Source organism: Eucyclogobius newberryi, unplaced genomic scaffold (genome assembly GCF_026437365.1).
Source record: "Eucyclogobius newberryi isolate DKJ021-1_F unplaced genomic scaffold, fEucNew1.0.hap1 SCAF_12, whole genome shotgun sequence".
Classification (NCBI taxonomy): domain Eukaryota; kingdom Metazoa; phylum Chordata; class Actinopteri; order Gobiiformes; family Gobiidae; genus Eucyclogobius; species Eucyclogobius newberryi.
The window spans coordinates 30203206-30224110 of NW_027315746.1; the positions used below are offsets into that span (position 1 = coordinate 30203206).

At 39.1% G+C, this 20905-nt stretch overlaps 1 protein-coding gene across 2 annotated transcripts in view; it reads left to right on the forward strand.

Moving 5' to 3' along the window:
- pik3r2 (phosphoinositide-3-kinase, regulatory subunit 2 (beta)) overlaps positions 1-20905 on the forward strand; it is a 64432-nt gene that overhangs the window by 34924 nt on the left and 8603 nt on the right. For both annotated transcript variants that reach the window (XM_072441884.1, XM_072441883.1), the window contains 13 exons: positions 7931-8023; positions 11570-11632; positions 11705-11851; positions 13327-13537; positions 15171-15256; positions 15340-15442; positions 15520-15618; positions 16616-16796; positions 18464-18583; positions 18671-18813; positions 18898-19074; positions 20255-20326; positions 20415-20585. In XM_072441884.1, the coding sequence (XP_072297985.1) occupies positions 7931-8023; positions 11570-11632; positions 11705-11851; positions 13327-13537; positions 15171-15256; positions 15340-15442; positions 15520-15618; positions 16616-16796; positions 18464-18583; positions 18671-18813; positions 18898-19074; positions 20255-20326; positions 20415-20585 (1666 nt within the window). The remainder of the gene's footprint in view (positions 1-7930; positions 8024-11569; positions 11633-11704; positions 11852-13326; positions 13538-15170; positions 15257-15339; positions 15443-15519; positions 15619-16615; positions 16797-18463; positions 18584-18670; positions 18814-18897; positions 19075-20254; positions 20327-20414; positions 20586-20905) is intronic.

Sequence of the window (20905 nt, forward strand, 5' to 3'; positions counted from 1 at the left end):
TTTTGAATGGGAAAAAGTCCTCAAAATGTTGCATGTAACAGGAAGCTCAATCTATTTTGATGACCTGCCAGAGGCCAACCCTTCCTGCGCTATCTTTCTGCTTTGTTTCATCGCGGGCCAAAGTCTTGTCTTTATTCTTCACAAGTAGTCAGAAAACTCTTCAAAGTGTCTTCAGCGCTGTATAATAAAGTCATGGCTCTGCAAACAATAGCTAAAGCAATCCCGTGGCCCTTACAAAATAAAACTTGCTGCAGAAAGGGCCTTGTGGTGTGTCTGGCCTAAGCATTGAATTTAATAATTTAATTGGTGGGTATTAAAAATACTTTATATAATTGGTGAGGCAAGGCAGTGTCGTTAGTTCAGAGCCCCACTTCTCTCCACTCTCAACAGCATAGCAACAGTTGTTGTGGACCGTGAGGGGATGAGGCAGTAGGAGTTTGGCTGAGGCGCTTCTGTTAAAGAATGAAAATGAAATCCCAAATGAACTTGGTTCTTGTTCTTGTAGCCCTAGGTGCAAGAACAAACTTCTTGCGTCTTATGAAGTATAAATTCGTTTTAAGACGCAGGGCTCCTTGTTGTTTAATCCTTACTGAATGTGTTAGTACCCAAAAAGAAAATCTACCAGTATTTGGCTACATCAAGCTGATTAAAAGCAATGCAAAAACACATCCAAAAGCAAAATAAAGTTATTAAAATGTTGTGAAATAGAAGATCACAAGAGTATTGCATCGAGTGTGATCCATTGTAATCATGTTAGAAGAGCATCTCTGTGTTTCTCAGAATTGGCTCACTGCTGTGTGTGCTCTGTTGGACAAGCCTGGATTCTGACAATACACACTGGAGTCTTGCATAACTCCGGTCTTACAGGGGAGAAACAGCAAATATTTAGCTCCACGTTGCTTGCCTTTGTGACCCTGTCTCGGAAGCACAGTGATGATAAAACAACTCAACATCGAGCCTTTCTCCCACTCCTAAATAAAACATGCTGCCATCTTTCTTATGTATAAATAATTCAAATTTGGGATTTTTCTTTCCTCACAGATTCAAATTACTTTTTTCTTTGCTTTCCAAGTCTTGTCTGCTTCAGTTGGTCAGTGCTTGTTGCTAGGTCCTGTGTTATTGAGACACTGGCTGTGTCCAAAACCACTGTATTTGTATATGTAGTATATAACCGTAGTGTATAGGGAGCAGGGACTGTTTTCAAACTGATGGAGAGCCTTGGTCATACTGTTTTTTCATTGGTGGATTGCTGGTTTTCTAATGACATTGCAACATTCTATTTTCCATCATAGTTCAATTGAAATAGATTTTTAGGTAGGATGGGGATAAAAAGTGGTGAAATGAGTAATAAATAAACAGATTGGGTTTTATACGTACTGTATATTAAAATACTAAAAGATACCACATTCTAGAATAGGAAAACAATGAATATGAAACTAGTGGTGGACCATATATCACAACTTTAGATGGTCTCTTTGTTTATTCATTAGTCAATTCATTGGTATGAAAAAAGAGGAAGACTTTGATGTTTCTTTGCAGATGACCTGAAAAGCCCTGGAGGTGAGCTAGTTCAGTCCATAGGGTTGGATGTTTATGCCCAGAGATGCCACAGAAATGTGCGGTTGGACCATAGGGCTCAGACTTTATTTATCAGTGTAAAACCCATGTCAGTCAGGCTGCGCGCCCACGGTACCCCTGCACAGGCTGGTCACAGGGCATGTCAGGTCACTCTCTGTTTCCTGCCAAAGGAAGCAACTCACAGAGACTCTTCACTTTCTCCCAAATTCCACAAATGTATACAGAGCTATGCCTGCAGCAGGGGAAAACATACACTTACAGTATTTTCCCTCACTTTGAGATTGTGTATATTATAGACGGAAAAATGTGGCTCAAAACATAAATTACCAACTTTCGTACTAATGTATTTTGGAATAGTTCAGTTTTTAAGCCTCAAATCATTTTAAGACTCCTTCAAATTGATTTTTGATTGCTAAAAAAATATATTATTCAGTGTTATGTTGCCATGGACACTAATGAGGCTGCACACATGGTAGATTTGTTATGTTTCAGGAATTTCACCATTTGATGCCCAATGCAGGACCTACAGTTCTGATGATTTTTTCACAATGTGTTAAATAATAAAACATACTGTATTCATTATTCCCACGTTGGTGATGAAACTGAAAAAAAAAATTAATCTTGTCTTGATTATTAATATAGTAAACATTTCACCGCTATAGCCTAAGTTAAAGGCATGTATTTGATTTCTTGACCACTGTCTTGCTTTGTCTGTGCACATGCTCTGTCCCAGTGCACTTCTCCAACCCACTGTATATGGAGCTCTTCACAATCAATAGTCGATGAAACGGTTACGTGTTTTTTATTCTGTACGAGTTATAATTAGACCACATTGCATTTCAAGAGTAAACATTATTTTGAGCTCTGTTGTAGTGATTATGGGTAAAGAATTCTTTATTCAAGAGTCAAGTTATAATACACTAATATTAGCCGCTTACCTTAGCTTGCATCAGATGCAAAAAGCATCATTAACTTGAAATCCATGTCAAATAAACCATGTGTGATTGATATTAGGTTTGCTCAGTCTTAATGAGATAAATGTTAAAGTTTTAGCAAACTTGCTTTTTCACATTTGTATGGGGGCATGTAAGCGCTATCTGGTGAGGCAAATGTGTAATTACATGTAGAAAACAAGCTAAATTAAACATACCAGTTAACCTGGCAAAATGTATTCTCTCGGTTAAGCGCTGAGTGCTGGTTAACCATGATCACCCCTACAGCCGATGATGGTGAAGTTATATGTATTATTATCCCAAGAGGTAAATGTGTCCTCTGCATTTGGCCCATCCACCAGGGGCCATTTGCAAGTACCACTCCCCAGGCAACATTGCTGCAGGATTCACTTTTTGTTCATGTTTTAAAACAGAAGTTTAGCAGATTCTGTAGTCGCAATAGTCGTCCTAGCCCGTGATTGCAACGTAACTAACTGATAATTAGAACATTCTGATGTTAATTGCCGATAGAGCCACAGAAAAGTCTTTGTCTATTGATTAGAAATGGGAGCCATCAATTGTCTTAAACTAATGCGAGTCCTCTAATGTGGCAGCCAGTTCATTTGTGGGTTGGTGGGGTGGGGGCAAAGCTGGAGGGAGCTTGGCATGAGGCATGGCCCGGCTTAAACTTTGCTCATTATTAATGTGAGGACTTCACAGCAGAATGGCTGCATCAGCACATAGCATTCCCTCTGGTCTCCAAACGTCTGCCTCCTTCGGCCTCTCCCACCAGAGATTTTCATTGCATTGACTTTTCCCCCTTTTCCCTGTGTGTTTCCATGCCTGCCGTTCAAACTGGGAAGCTTGACTTGGCAGTTTGTTCGCACACATCTGGTGTTTCTTGATCCCTGTGAATAGTTTACCTGAAGTCACCCCTGGGCTCCTCTCACACTGCAGCAGCCCGTACACGCTCTTTGCCTGTTCTCTCAATCCCTCTCTCATTTAGGTCTTAAGAGATTTGATGATTGCTGAAATTAAGCAGCCGCAAAATAGAAAGTAAGGGAATTCGGAGTGGAATTGCAAGGTTTGCTTGTTGACAGGTTTCTGCAGGCTTCACACACAACACCACACTGAGCTTATAATGAGTTTACCATTCATCAACAATTTCTTCCAGGCGTATACACTATACTACACCACACATATATTTTAGAAAAATCAATGAATGTGCATTTACAGAAAATTTGATTTTGATTGATTATGATTTTGATTTTGTTTTATTGCATGCATAAATCCTACAAGTGTATGTATAAATACATAATTTGAACTATTACTTCTTCTAGTGTGTAGCAACTTTGCCTGTGGGATGCACAGTGCCCCTGCCTGGCTTGACAAGCTCACTACACATATTGTAGCCTGCTTACGGTCCTGAGCAATCTGAAAAGATATATAATTCTATTAAACACATATATATATATATATATATATATATATATATATATATATATATATATATATATGTTTAATAGTATTTTAGAAATAACCACACAAACAGTCTCAAAGCCTTTATTTAACAGGACACTTATTGTTGTGGAAGGGGAGAAATAGGAGAAAGACATTCAGCAAATGTCGAGGGCTGGACTCCACCCTACAAGTGACAGCAACCTCACACGTGCAACACCCTTATCCACTGCGCCACCAGCGACACACTGTCTGACCTAATTTAAAAAAAAAACACACAATTTATTAATTTGAGTCAAGATTTATACATATTATATTTAGACCACTTTGGGAACCTCCTGCACAACCATAAATGTTCAAAATGTTTCAAATCAAATGTTATTGATTTATAGTTCAACTGAATCTAAATTGGAGCCAAAAATACAAATTTGATGCTGAATACAGGGTCGTGCAATGAATCAAATGTATAACATAATTATTTTCCGTCCTTAGTCTAAAGTGGCCATACCTACTTGTCAATGCCCGGGTGCATAAGATTTCGAAAGCTAAGCTGGGATGGATCTGGTTATTACTTGTCTGAGAGACCAGTGGAATGCCAGTTGCCACAGGGGGGCAGTATTGCACACTGTCATTGTGTCTTTGGGCAAGACACTTGACCAGCCTCGCCAAGAAAGAAGAAAGAAAAACAATAATATTCCAGTGCAATAACAATGTTTCCCATCTTGGAAAATCATAAACTATACATTTTTTGAAACCGTTCACGCATTCCTACGTCATGGTGTGTTATTGGCTCAGCAATAATAATGTTCATTTTTTGCATTAACATGTTTATATACACGGAACCTGCATGAGGTTAGTGACACAAACGAGGGCTTTACATGGGGGGGACAATCGCACAGTCTTTGCCCGTTGACAATAATAATGAGTTGACGAGTGTGTTAGTGTGTGTTTGGAAGCAAGCGAGCATTTTGCAATTTTATTCGCACTTTGTGTGCACTTTGGCAGCCATGCTTTGCACAGCTTTATGAAACAAATAGGCCTCTCTCCAGCTTGTGGCGCTCGGGCCTAATAATAATATTATGTGCTCTCGTTTTACCCTACAAAACCTGGTGCAAAGTCACTCATCTAATCTGTACTGACCTTTTAGTGTCACACAACATTTCTAATGAAACTGATTTTTTTTTATAAATATAGAAGTAATTGTTTAGTGCTGCCCGGTGGTGGAGTGGTTAAAGGTTGAATGGACGATTTTTTTGGCCCAAATCTGAGTCTTATTTCCTCGTGTCGTGGACTGCCGATTAGTCCTGCCACGTATCAATCATAAAACGCACCTACTGCTCACCTGCAGCCGCGTGTGGCTCGTCCCCCGAGAGCAGCACGGTTCCGCGTGTCTAAGCGCATTGATCTATCATAATATAGTTCCCTCAGTGTACGGAACAAAATTAGGACGGAGATAGACAGTTCGAGCTGGCTCATGAAGAGACGGAAATCTACTGGAGACAAGAGATGCGATGCAATCTGTCGCGCTAATAAACAAACGCACGTGTGTGTTGTATCAGTCCGCACGGGGGAGTGCGCATGCGCACTTCCGCCTGCGTTCTCAAATCGCCGAAAAATTGTCCATTGCGCTTTTAAGACTGCAGCACATGCCAGGTTTCATGTGCAGCCAGCCGCAGTTTCATGAGTTCTATTCCCGGCTCAGACAATTTACTGCATGTCCTCCCTTCTCTCCAATCCCCATTTCACACTAACACTGTCCTATCTAATAAAAATACTTGTGATGTTAATTTAAAAAAAAAAAAAATCTCTGACCATTAAGGGTTCGAAACTGTGATCATTATAACATTGTGATATATTGTGCAGCTCTTGTCTGAATGTTGTGGTGGCTTGAATAAAAGTTGGACCAACTCATTTGGAAAGAGCAGTAAAAGTCCAGAGCTTGTGTGAGAGCAGAGAGTGTTGAAACCTAAGCCTGAGTGAGAATGGTTGGCCGGCTGCAGGGCCTGGCTCAGCCCGATCTGGCACTGGGCCACTGGGCTTTTGCTTGTTCAGGAGTTTTGATTAAATCCTTTATTGTGCTCCACTCACGCAAAGCACTAAGGTGAAGCAGCAAGCAGGGCAAGCAGAGGAGGAGAGGGAGGGAGGCTTTCTCTGGCTCTGAAAAGATGTTTGATTTAGTCTTTGGGGAGTTGTAAAGCAGATAGTTTTTTTTCTTCTTTTCTTTGCCTGCCCGCACTATTTCATTCTCGTGTTCTTTTCATTTCTAGCACTGAATAAGAGCAGGCTTGTTTTCATTGCATTCTGCACATTTTGTACTGCTTCTTCTTCTCAACATTTAACAGTGATCTTGACACATGCTAGAAATAAAGGAATTTGGGAACTTGTCGTGACATACATTTTTTGCATTATCACCTTTAATTAGACTCAGCATTCAAAGGCAATTCATTCAGCAGCCACCTGGTGAAACACACACACACACACTTATGCAAGTATATGCGTAACAGTTCACAATCAGGCTAGATAAGAGAGAAAAAGTATATAATAATAATAATAAATTAATTTATTAGGGCTATATTCTATGGGCTTATAGTATTTTTAAATTGATTGTAGTGGTACTGGCTACAAGCTTTTTACTTTACCATCTATTCAGTTTAACATCTGTCTGTAGTATTTTAATCTTAAAGGTTGAATAGTGGATTTTTGGCGACCAATCAGAGTCTTAGTTCCTCGTGGCTTGGACAGCTGATTAGATCTCCCACATGTCGATCATTCCCTGTGTGCTAGTGCACACCAGCAGGCTCGTTATGGCTCGTTCCCAGGATATCAGCACGTTCTCCTGGCTGTGCATGCCTGGTTAATATGCCGGTGTGTGTTTAGCGAAGCGAGCAGCGAGTTTCTTGGCCTTGTTTTCTTTGACATGGTGGAGGAAACTGTCCCTGCTCCCTAGAGTGTTTGACTTGCTGATTGACAATGATGCCGACAGCTTGTAGTAACCTTTCTGAACAGTTCCTGTGCACGTCATGTCTACAATGTCACCCTTCTTGTAGATGCGCATGTATGTGGACAGGAGAATAGGGCCTGCAGAACATGTAGCTGGCCCCCCTCCCAAGATGGCGGGTGCAGTGGGAAACTTGTTTTAAATCTAAAGTTTGCGTGCGTCCATCTCTCTCACACACACACACACATTGCCATGGATACAGAGGGGAAGAGGGCGTGGCTGAGCGAGTCTGCTGCTTTTTACCTGAGAATGGACGAGACGCAAACTGTGATCACTCTGCACTCACAAAGCACATTCTTGTAACTTAGTAAAGACTTGTCAAAAACACAATTGAAGAATGTAGATTTGTGAGGCAGTGCTGCAGTCGCTGAAATGTCCCGCTCTCCGTGTGTGTCAGCAGTCCTGGGACAACTCGCAACTTTTACAGATTAAACTGCATTAAGGCTCATTTAAGATGCAACTCACGGCTCTAATTAAGGGATAAAGGCACGCAAAATTTGTTCACATAGTTTAGGCATGGGGGTGTGTTTCATGTTTTGGTAAATGAAAACTGTCTTTTAAAATGTCTAGAATATTGGCAAAAAGAAAAATATGTTAACACTATTTACTAAAATGACACCTTCATCAATACTTTTAGTCAAAAGAGATATATTTAGCTTTAATGCTGTAATCCAAATTGTGCCCTGTAGTGTGACTGTAGTTTTGGGGTTCTGGGTTTAAGAAAATAAATTACGATTATATTTTTATGTTTGTTGTACTGTATGAAACTATAACATACTTAGATCATTATGTTGCAATATTCATCCAAAACGGCTGGAAACATGTTCGTGTCAACACTGACAGTATTTAGTGTACACACGTTTGGTAGTTTTCCCTGTGCGACTCTCCCAGTGTCTCCTGTTCTCCCGCTCTGCTCTGACAGTGGCTCTGTGTGAGACTAAAGTGATTTGTGTTGTTGTTTCAGCTGTTTGGGTGCCGGACCTGAGTGAGCAGTTCACACCACCAGAGACAGCCCCCCCAGCGCTGGTCAGCCTCATCCAGGCCATTGAGAGGAGAGGTATGCCCCCCGTCTGCTTTCAACCACATGTGTAGGGCTTAATGTTATTCTGACCTACTTTTAGAAGTTTCAGGAGAAAACCTTTTCACAAGATGTACTTAAAGTATACTCTAAATCACAGCTCTTTAGTGGATTTCTGAACTTTTAAGTATTTTTTTGTGAGTCACTGTTTTTTTGAGTAAAAATAAAAACAGAAACTGTATTGTCATTGATTGATATGAAACATCTGGTGTTGAGAGAAGGTTTATTCGTTTCCATAATGTCCCTTTTCTTTATTGTCATTGTTATATATTGTTTTCTGATTGAAGTGCAGCTTTACTTTTAAAAATGGTTTGTTGAAATATTGTTTCAAATTGGAGCACAATAATGAAGGGTTCAAAAACCATTGGAGTTTAATCCCACTGCTGTAAATCTTCTGATTCAGATGAAGACATAACCTTAATGAGGTAGGTTTATTTGTCAAAGTTAACAATGATCAATATTTTCTAATGATTTTAAAAGCCTATTAAAGAAGAACTGAGTGGTGGCTGTAGTTAGCGCATTAGCTTTCCTCTGCTGTTAACAACGACTCGGCACAAACCTTGGAGCAAAGTGATTAAAAGTAGAGCTAATATCGCATTCATCTGTCCTCTGTCTCACTTACGACTCTGTGTGTGTGTTCGTGTCAGGGTAAATGCGCTCGGCTCTGGTGTGCAGAGCGGTGGAGAGAACGAGTCCAGCGGCACACAGTGTTTTGATAAAGTCGTGTTGCTTTGATTAATTTTAGCCATGACACACATGTTCCTAAAACATATAATATTACCGTACCTTTGTGCAGTATTTGTGTAGCACAGACCACACAGACCTTTTACCAATTGTCAGTAACTCTACTAACGATGTGAGATGTGTTTTTAAAGAGGGCATGTTACTGTGATAGTCAGTGAATGTAGCGGAAATACTGATAGAGTTTAAAATTTATTTTTGAGAATTTAAAATGTATCCAAAATCTTATAATCATCTTATAATCATAATAATATTTTCAGCACTCCTAGATGCTGGGTAACCCTCCTTTATACACAGAGACACTGTAATAATTTGTTACTAAATACACACCAAATTCCAGATTGGAGGCAAATGTGACATGGAATATAATGTTAAAAATCAAAACCACCCAACTTGCTACATTTGAGTAAAATCAAAGCAAGGTTTGAAAACATTTACTACATTTTACTGTCTAATAGCTTAGAATAATGTTGACCATACTTTTTTTTTTTGGCCGTGGCTACAGAGCCGCGGCACGGTCAAATAGCACCGCAGTTTCAGGAGCCGCGGCACGGCCATATAACCTCATGGCTAACCCTAAGGGATCATCTCAAAATGGGTTGAAGCTGAAAAGACGTAATTTTTTTCGTCTCTCTCTGGACGCCCTCCCCCCCTCAAAAGACGAAAGACTGGCTCCACATAAAATGTTAACGCGTTGATAAAACGATAGTAGCTCGATATAAAACGATAATAGCTCGATAGACCCTGCTCACCTTTAGTCCCTGAACATCCTTTGGTATGTTTATCAGTAGAAGTTATGAATTCTCCAAATAATGTCACCTGTTGCGCATGTTTGTTTACTCAATCCACATGGTCCACGGCGCACCGTGCTCCGCGCCGCACCCGTCGCCTAATGTTGGCCTATAATGCTCGTTGCTGAGAGTGTTTTTTAGCATTTCAAAACAATTACTGCCACAACGATGTATTGTAAAGTAGTGAGTGTGAGCAGCCTATACACATATTTGGTCGAGAAAGTCCAGCCTTCACATCATTTCTTTGTAGAATTTGAGAGTGTTTGTGAGTTGATCTGGAGTTGGAGGATTTAAGCACGAGCAGTGGGTTTGTCATTCACAAACTGCTCAGCCAGACTACATTCACAGCTTTTATGGCTTAATTTCTCATATACTCATACTCAATACTCATACGCAATGACAGTCATAATTAGATTCGTATTCTCTTTTTTAAACTCTAGATTCAGTTTTGATGAATTATGATAAAAAGTACATCTCAGTATTATTTGGGATTTTCCCAATGATGATATCTGTCTGAAATTTGCTGAAACGGCTCAGAACGAGTACCATGGATAGCTTTTACAGCAGCGAAGAAGAAATTAATGACACAAACTAAAGCAAAAGACGAGCAATGGTCACAGATTATAACAGCAATTCGTAAAATCTGTCTTATTTGACAGACTTTGGACTGAATGGGACATAAACATTGGATACCTCTTATCCAATATTGTCTCTTTTGTTCTCTTCTCTGTTCTCTTTTGTTAAAATAATCTTGATCTTTTTGCATATCTCCAAATCGTCTCCCACCTCTAGTCGAAACTATAAGGATAACAAGCTTTGTGCATAATAAGAAGAGAACATTAAGTTCTAAAAAATAGCATACTGGCATTATTTGTTTTATTATGGTAAATATCTTAATTCTTCTTATTTCCAGCTGCTGTTTCATTTATCTGCTCTTTAGCTTAAGATGTTCCTTAGCAGTAAAGATGTGTGTCTAGATAAGGCCGAGCATGGCGACAGGGCGTCTGTCTCTGTGTAAATAACTTTACAATATTGAATCGCGTGTGTCTGGCTGCACAGAACACTTTTCTCATCTTCCTGAGACAGCTTTTCATTCTCTCTCACTCTTTTTCTCTCCTTCCTCTAACCCTCTCTCCCTTTGTCTCTCACTCTTTCATTTTTTTTTCAAGTACTTGAATTAGGGCTGCAAAATATATCGAAAAAGTATGTACCTTGCAATAATCAAAACAACAAACTAAATATTATATAGTACATCAGAAATGAATTGTTTTTTAAATTATATTTTTTTTAAAAAGGCAGATTTTATGTATATCTTTTCAATGTTTAACCTTGATTATTCTTTGTTTTGTCCAAAGTAAGTAGTAAGTACGTAAGTTTAAAAGTATATTTAAATATTCATTGAACAGTTGTATTGTATATCGTCCATTTGTCCAATATTGTGCAGCCCTTAGTTAAATGATACCTTGTTGTTATTTTTTGTTTTTCATCTTTTCCTGTATTAATCATTATCTGAACTGACAAAATAGAGCTGTTTAGAAATGCTAATTAAATACTATTTTCTTCTTCTTTTTTCAAGTAAATAGTTGTTAAAGCTTTCCTGGCCCGCCAGGAAAGTATTTCACTATTTGTCTTTCAATTTTGTTTTCATTATTGTACCAGGAGAAAATATAAAATGACTCAAATAAGTCTAATAAAATATGTTTGTATGGATCTATAATACTATACTAGATATATTACCACTAGAGTATTTTGTTTTTTTAAAAATTGCAGCCAAATTGCGATCCTACACAAGCCTCATATTGTGAACAATTGTTTTTCTACTATTAGGGCCAGGATTACAGTACTGCGTGATATTTCTGACTGTTTTCTAGTGCAAGTGAAATTTTCTACCTTAGCTTATATTTCAATCGAGTATATTGAAACGCGTTTCAAATTAATTTAGATGTTCTTCTAATCTTCTAAATCTTTATTTATTTGTGTTTGTTTTTTTTAGGTTTGGACAGCAAAACATTGTACAGGATTGTTTCAGACAGCCCTGCACCAAGCCTTCTCAGTGGTGAGCTTTTCAGAAGACATATCTCTGTTTGTGTTGCTCTCCATGTGCTAATGTTTAACTGATGCGTTACAGAGACCGACCTGAACCACAAAGACGTAGGTTTTCTGTCCGAGTGTGTCCTGAGCTATCTGAGAGACCTGCCCTCTCCCGTCATCCCAGTCAGCGTCTACCCACACCTGCAGGGGGCGCTCACCAATCAGCAGCAGGGCCAGGCCACAGGTAACAATCACTGGGACGTCTCATAGGTTTTGGAGAGAATACTGAACAGAGCAGAAATAAGTCAAGCTCAATGGCACTTTTCAGAGCTGGAATCAAACTAAATGAAGCACAGCAGATTGAAACGAGCTCACTTAGGCATGAGACATATGCTGACGTCTTCTCTCACACACAAAATGCAAAGCTATTCAATTTGAAGATATGTACAAAATAGGGCTTTTATTGAATGAATTGAATTGAGTGGGAAACAGAGTGACTTCTAGAAACTTTTTATCCAGGAGTTACAGCTTACATTCAATACATCCATAAATCTCTGGTTTTCTAGCTCTAACCTCAGCATCTTTCTACTCAATATGCTCACTATTCCTCCAGTGTGCTTAGTGGCTAAACTGTTATGTTTTACAATATTACAACTGTCACAACCCTTCCAGGAGTGACGTGTTTTGAACAGGTGCAAATCCTGGTACCTGGTATAAATGTTCTATCCAAATTATTTTAATGAGCAAACTAAAAGGTGAATGAGGCCAATATCTAACTTCAACCTTCACTTCATTTGTTTATTTATTTATTCGAATTAGGATGGTGCATATTGATCAATTTGTCAAGAGCAGCTTCAACAGAAATATACCAGAGTTAGCGCAATAGCTAAATTTCATCCGTTGTCCTAAGGCAGGAAAAAACATTTAAAGTTCAACAATCTAAACAGTAGTCTGAAATTGAAAGAGAGAAAAAAAAGCATAAGATCATGGCTGGTTTGTTTTCAACCAATCTTTTTAGAATTGTTTTGTAGGTTGAGTAGTTGTAGTATTCAAAACTTTTGAGCTAGATTTAGTCCCGCGCCTGTATGCATTTCAGTCTCCTCTAGGTAATGCTTTGGTGCTTATTCCAGTATTCGATTTCTTATTAGTTATTAGTAATCAAGACGGTGCTCCGCACATCAGGTTCTGTGCCAGGTGCGTAGGATAAGGGCGTACGACGGAAAGAAATCCCGCACACTGTCAAACTTGCAAAATAAAAGTTTAATGGTGAAGAGGCAACGTTTCGGCGTCTAGGCCTTCGTGCCTGACGAAAGCCTACAGGCTAAAAGATCCTTGAGAAAAAATAAGAAAATGCATTTGCAAGAGCTAATGTATGGAACTGTACTAACTTTTAGAATGTAGGTGTTCTGTTTACTAATACTGAAAGTGTCTATAAGTGTCAATACACTACAATTATTATCAACACAGAACAAGACTTCTATTCTAAGACTACTACATATGATCATACTACTTCTGAATATGTTAAAGAATATCAGTACTACTGAGTATCTAGCGTCAATACCAATTTTAGTATTGATAAATATCTAGGTATCTTTTTTTGACAATCCCATAGGCGAGTGTTTTTATTAAGCGAAGTGCAAATTAATTTTGGTAGTAGAGCGTTTTCAGGACCTGTTTCATGCCATGTATTGACAAACGATTCATCTTTGGTGTTTCCAGATGTTGCGGCGGCCGGGAGCCATGAGCGAGAGGTGAGCCTGGTTCTGGAGAGCTCTGCATCCGTGCCCCTGCACCACCTGCTCACCCTGCAATTCCTCCTCACTCACCTGGTCCGAGTGAGCCAGAGCCAGGCTAACAATGGCCTAGACACCCACACCCTGGGACACATCTTTGGGCCACTGTTCATATGGACCGGGCCTTCATCTGGCTGGTGAGTTCTGCATGAAAAGGTTTTTGTTTTTTGACTAACCCTTTCAACATGCATCTATGATAGTTAGGGATGTCAAGATAATTTGGTAATTTGAATTTATGATTATTCAGGTCACAACATAATAGTAACAACTAAAAATGTATAATTGTGACCAACCAAAGCAATTTAAATTCAATCTAAACTCCAAAAAAGTTAACCTGTTTAAGTGTGTGTATTTATATCATATTAACTTTAAAGTTTCATTTCATAAAACTGGTCACAGAGAAGAAGAAATTGGGAATGAAAAAAATACATTCACTGTATTTTGTTTACCGTGTCAATATACTTTTGTTTTTTAAAATTTTAGACAATATACTGTATTTTTTTACCCAAAATAATAGGAGTTCTTTTTGTTGTTTTAGTTTCTTGTTTTAGTTCTGATGAAGCTCAAGATCATACTAAAACGGTTCAGGAAAGGTCAAATTTTATCCTGTTAATGTGATTTGCTTGTGGTATCTATTAATATCTAATTTTTGATACTTTTGACAACGCTAACATACATGAATGATGACATGATTGTGTTTCCTCACTGTAATTGTCACAATAAAACGTGATATTGTGACATCCCTGTAATATCTGGGTTCAGATTAAGGATTTTCACTTGTATGGCGGTGCTGCTAAACAATCCGTTCATTTTTTCAAATTTGTATAGCAATTTGATAATTGCATAGCAAAACACGAAAGTGACTAACAATATTTTCCATTGATGTAACAAGATTATTTATTTAAAATGTATTGGTAAACATTATATTTTAAAAAAACTCCTAACAAATGAACACTTTTTAATTAAAAAAAAAAAAACAGAAAACTTGCAAATAAAATTAGTTGTTGAACAAATTAATTAACACCAAGTTAGATTAACTCATTTACAACTTTCTTCCATATCATTGTCAATTAGATGACTATTTGCAGGAGTCTCATTTACATATTAATTGTCTTCACACTCACTGTGTTAAACTTCTGATGGAAAAATAAAGGTTGCTGTGGTGTCCATCATGGTGTATTTATTATGTTCAAATTGTACCGCTCTATTTGACGTTCCATTCCAGCTATAAAACTTTTCCATTTTTCGTTTTGCTATTTGATGACGTCCCTAAGTACTTCGTCTCGGCTCCGGCTACACATTTGATGACGGTCCCTAAGCACTCGTTTCGGCTCCGTCTGCACATTCGGATCAGTGTAATTCGCTGCGCCCAAAATACACATTTGATTTTTAAAAACTAGGTTGTAGTCACTTGGCAGTGTAAATATGAGTATTTTGGCATGTGAATGATCTGCAAAGACTTTTGCGTTTAGGAGCTATTGACCTCGGAAGTCCGAATCTGTGACGCTATCTTTACCGCACGTGGCTCCTCCCACTTTCAGACTCGCGCTCTGAGACAGCAGCGGGACTCGTCATGACGTTATTGACGATCGATTGATACTTTTAGGCGCTTTGGTTATACAATTGAACACGCATTTTTGTATCGCAAAAGCTGCGATACAAAATCGCTTTTTTTCTGACGAACGCATCGCATTTGAGAGAAATTGCGTCGCATTTTGCGATGCGATACCGCTTATTCTGAACCCTGAATATATACATTTGATTTCACAGGTCGCCAGTGGATGAGCAGTTTCCTACTCTTGTTTTGGAGAGGCTGATCATTGAGAGGACAACACAGCAAGACATCACACCTCCAGGTAACAGATTGTCCATTACGTTGGTCATATACTACTTACACTGTGAATGCCAATTATGTATCTTTGTGTCTTTGCCAATACAGTTCTCCCAGCAAAACCAGTCACATCTAAAACTGCTCCACCCACCATGACTGACATGACCAGCGTGCTTAACGACGCAGAGTGGTACTGGGGAGAAATCTCCAGGTAAGTTTGGTTTAAATAGTATAAAACTCATATCTGGCCTTACTTAACTTGGTTCCTTTGTGCACTGGATGTTGCAGAGAGGAGGTGAATGAGAAGATGCGAGACACTCTGGATGGTACTTTTCTGGTCAGAGATGCCTCCAGCAAACTAGAGGGAGAGTACACACTAACCCTCAGGTAATATTGTCTATATGTTTATCTATACTTAAAGTTTGAGGGCGTCAAGCCTTTTTCTGTCCTCCGGTGTGACTCACAAACACAAGAATGGCTTTCTCAAACACAACATAATTTTGAATGTAACTTTTTTTAATTTGACATATTTTCACCCGTACATCACCTGTCACCTGGAATTAGAATTTCTATTACAGGTCTATTCAATCAATCTATTAAATTAGAAGCTCTTACTGGCAACCCCCTTTGAACTTTAGGAAGACCTAGCCATTTACATTGCAAACAGTATCTTAAATGTTTAGGTGTAGTCCTCCATAATGTCTATAATTTTAGAGGAAAAACTATACCCCTCTCTTTTCCATTATATAGAAAATCCACATTTAAGTCTACATCAAAGGATTTAAACTATTAAAATACATGTTTTGCCCAGATTTCTTTATCTATTCAAGACTCCCAATCTCCATCCCTAACTGGCTATTTATTGGGTAGGATAAAATAATCTCAAGATTTACAAGGAAAAAGGCCTCTTATCCGATTTAAAACTATAACTATCAAAAGAAACAAGAGGTTGGGGTTTACTTTGTCTGAAAAAATATTTTATTTCAGCTCAGATCAGGTCATTAGGGAAAATATATGTCCATCTCAATGGAGTGACACAAAATCACTTGTTTGGAGGGAATTCTGTTGGAAAATGTTTCTTCATAACACCATGTCAAAGTGCTCACTACTCACAGGGATCTGCTAACTGCTAGAGAAACCGTGGTTGTCAAGTGGCTCATCATTACCATGTGTTTTGGGACTGCCGTGTTATTATTTGGCTTCAGCGCTTTCGGGAGCTTTCCGGCGCGCTTCGGTGCTTTCCGGTGCGCTTCGGCGCTTTCCGGAGCCAAAACAATTAAACACAACTTCATTCAAAAACTGTGTAATTTATCGAAAACATGTTTGTTGAGTTGAATTTTGGAAGAAAAAAATGGTAATGGTAAATTATCATCTGTCTTTATAGAAAAGGAGGGAACAACAAACTGATCAAGATCTATCACAGAGAGGGCTTTTACGGTTTCTCGGAGCCCCTCACCTTCAGGACTGTGGTGGAGCTCATCCAGCATTATCGCCATGAGTCCCTGGCCCAGTACAACACTAAACTGGACTCTAAGCTGCTGTACCCAGTCTCTAAGTACCAGCAGGTCTGTACCAACCAGCGCTACCTGAAGCTACTCCACAAGTGCCCTCTGATGGGAATGATGTGTTCTTATCATTGTCAATATTAGAATTTCTCCTCAGAAAATGTGAGGTTGAAAACATGGTATTCTTTTTATACATTACTGGCATCCGTTTTGGAATTTAGTTTAACACTATATTTTTAAGTATAATCCAATTGATTTATTATTACGGTTCGCTTGACCTGTTCATCAATCTTTTACATCAGTTTAAGTATGAGTATGGCTAGAGAGCTGAAGTTAATCCTTAATCACATTTTTTGAGCTTTTAATCATGTTCTAACATTGTTCTCACGTCAAAAACATACATGAGGCTGAGGTGGTAAAGGTACTGAAGTTCACTACCCAAAAAAATGCAATTACTTAAAATATAAAGGACTCTGCAAACAGTACAGCTGAAACTCCTTTTCTGGGGCAAAAGTTCACCATCATAAATGTACTTCAAGTTAAAAAGTAAAAACATCCAATTGATGGGACTGTGTTAAAAATGTAATCAATTGAATGGTGGGCTTTATAATGAATGAATTACAATTAATTATTTTTACCTTTTTACCACTTGAAAGTGGTAAAAGGTTTGCCTACATGTTAGAGATAAGACACATGTTTTTTTCTACATTTGAGCTTCTTAATGATGATGATGGAAATTTGCCAGAACTCTGCACTCTGACTGATCCGTCCCAAAGCATTTCATTTATCTGAAGCTAAAGCCTGGTCTATTCGTTCTGTCTATGTTTATGAACACTCACAGCTGTTATTTTACACGCTCAGCGACACCGCGCTCAAACACCACTAAAATATGATTCAGTCAGTTTAAGCATCTACCTGCACCGTGGCTCCTCCGCTCTCACCTCCGTGCCTCACTCTTCCCAGCAGCTCTCCTTTCTCTCTCTCCCTGGTCCCCTCGTCTTCACATCACGGCCTTAGGTCCAATGGACTTGAATGAACAACAGTTCATGCCGTGTGATCAAAAGTTTAGAAGTGAAAAGAAAAAAAGTGAAGCGTCACTGTACGACCACACAATGAGAAGCACGCTGGTGCGCTGGCTCCATGAATTTAAAAAAAGTGCAACTTTAAAAAGGAGTAACAAGCCCATTTTGATTTTGATCGTAAGGAGTAGAAAGTACAGATACTGGGGTTAAAAAGACACCAAAAATGTTAATACTCCTAAAATACAGATATCTAACTAAGTACAAATACTTCATTACTTACCACCTCTGACCTGAAATTTCATTCATTTCATTCATTTCATTCATTTCATTCATTTCATTCATTTTTCAGTGCCGTTTTTAGTCTGTAAATCAGATTTGTTTTGTGCATTTCTGCTACAACTGTTAGCTTACAAACTAGATTTGTTTATCTCCCTATGTAATTCCCTCTGTGGCCAGTAGACTGAGCTCTAACTCAATTCCTGACATAGAAAACGCCTGACTGATAAACTGTAAAAAAGCTGTGCCTTATAGACCAATTTTTTTAGGTTCTAATACACAATATGCCAAAGCAGAGGTACAAGAGCATAGTTAAGGGCCACAAATAATGTATAAGCTGTGTCCTTAAATCTACAACACCAAATTAAATTTTGTCTTAAAAATTATATAAATACATGTGTGTAGAGTATGATTTTTTTTTTTTCACAGCTGGTGAAGGAGACCAGCATTGAGGAAGTGGGAGAGCAGCTTAAGGTGTATCACGAGCAGTACCAGGAGAAGAGTCGAGAGTACGATTCCCTGTATGAGGAGTACACTCGCACCTCACAGGTATGGCATTATAACCACTACAAACATACATCATTCATGTAAGTATTGTTGTAAACGTATACTACATATGCCCTGTTCTTTTTCCAGGAGCTGCAGATGAAGCGCACAGCCATCGAAGCCTTTAACGAGACCATAAAGATCTTCGAGGAGCAGTTTGAGACTCAGGAGCGGTACAGCAGAGAGTCTTTGGAGCGATTTCAGCGAGAAGGGAATGAGAAGGAGATACAGAAGTGCGTACCTTCACACTATTACTTTTAGGCTTCATATTAAACATTGTACAAAGCTTTTACCCATATGTTTCTGTGCCACAACAGAATCCAGAGTAACTCGGAGCGGCTGAAATCTCGCGTGAAGGAGATCCATGACAGCAAGGTGAAGCTGGAACAGGACCTGAGGCAGCAGGTCGGCGACAACCGAGAGATCGACAAGAAGATGAATAGCCTCAAGCCCGACCTCATGCAGCTGCGCAAGACCAGGGACCAGTATTTGATGTACGGTCACGGAATTGAGACGTTTTAAATATACATTATTTTCAATGCTCTAGTTATGCTTTTACACTTACAACACAGAAACAACAGTTAGTAGAGCTTATAACACAACAACAAGGGGGCATCTTGTTTTTTTGCAGCTTTAGTCACTCCTTTATTGATGTTTTTAAAAATTAAAGTACAAAATGAAACATTTCTTATGGCAAAAAGTATATCCTAGATGTATTTAAAGCTTTTGGTATCATGTTGGAATGAAGATCCTGTTACATATACAACTGGATAATTAATTGGCGAAAGATAACCATATTTATGTAGTTTACCTTAAAGGCGCAATGGACGATTTTTCGGCAATTTGAGAACTCAGGCGGAAGTGCGCATGCGCACTCCCCCGTGCGGACTGATACAACACACACGTGCGTTTGTTTATTAGCGCGACGGATCGCATCGCATCTCTCGTCTCCCGTAGATTTCCGTCTTCTTCTTCGTCAGCTCGAACAGTCTTTCTCCGTCTTGATTTTGTCCCGTACACTGAGGGAACTATATTATGTTAGATCAATGCGCTTAGACACGCGGAAACGTGGGGACGAGCCACACGCGGCTGCAGGTGAGCGGTAGGTGCGTTTTATGATTGATACGAGGCAAGACTAATCGGCAGTCCACGCCACGAGGAACTAAGACTCAAATTTGGGCCAAAAAAATCATCCATTCAACCTTTAATGAAACATTTACTCATTTGCACACAAAAAAACATTGTAAGAAAAAAACACAGAACTACATGTAAAGGCACAGACGATGTTCATATTACTTTCCTTTTTAGCAAAAACCCCTTTAAAAAACAGCTTGCATTTATGTTGAATGTAGGGCTGCAACGATTCATCATCTAATTGTGATAAGATTATTGTGGTAGAGTCTAAAACACATACAAAAATACTTTTTATAACAAAGACAGCGACATTAGTTAGTCAAAATGTCATAAAACTACTGAAATAATCATTAGCCCTACTTTAGTGTCTAATCTAATTGGTCATACATTGCTTCAAGGTGCTGGAGTTTTGACATACTACACCGAGACAAATAAACACCACTAATGCCCTATTATCGAGTGCACAACCACAGGTTTTCCCACTATCAAACAAACCATGCTATTTCTGTGTATTAAACCGACGTGGCCTCGTCCACACAGATGGCTCACACAGAAGGGAACGCGGCAGAAGAAGATCAACGAATGGCTGGGCATCAAGAATGACGCAGACGAGTGAGTTTCCTCTTCACAAATAACGTCGTTCATGACCCACAGAGCGAGCTCACGTTCCTCTAACCCTTCTGTCCTGTCCTGCGCACAGCTCGTACTCACTGGAGGAGGACGACACCTCCCCCCACCACGACGAGGGCACCTGGTATGTGGGGGACATCACTCGCACCCACGCAGAGGACATGCTGCGAGGCAAATGCACCGGCACCTTTCTCATCCGCGACAGCCAATCACAGAAGGGCTCCTACGCCTGCTCTGTCGTGTGAGTTTTGGCACTGCTTTTGTGACAAGTGTGCAAGTGTGGAGCAGCTATTGGCCAGGAAAGTAACAACTAAATCAGATGGAAGAAACTAGAGCAGTATATGCAGACTGATTTAAAAAGTACACATTATGTCCTAGTAAAATTCGGATTCTACCATGGCCAAAATAGATGTATAGTTATGATGTATTGTTAGAAAAAAATATTTTTTGCACATATTCAACCCCCGTAATTGTTTTCCCAGTATGTAAAAACATATTTGAATGGGAATTTTTGCTTCCATTGGACCCTAAAACAAGGTTGTGATAGTACGTAGACATGGT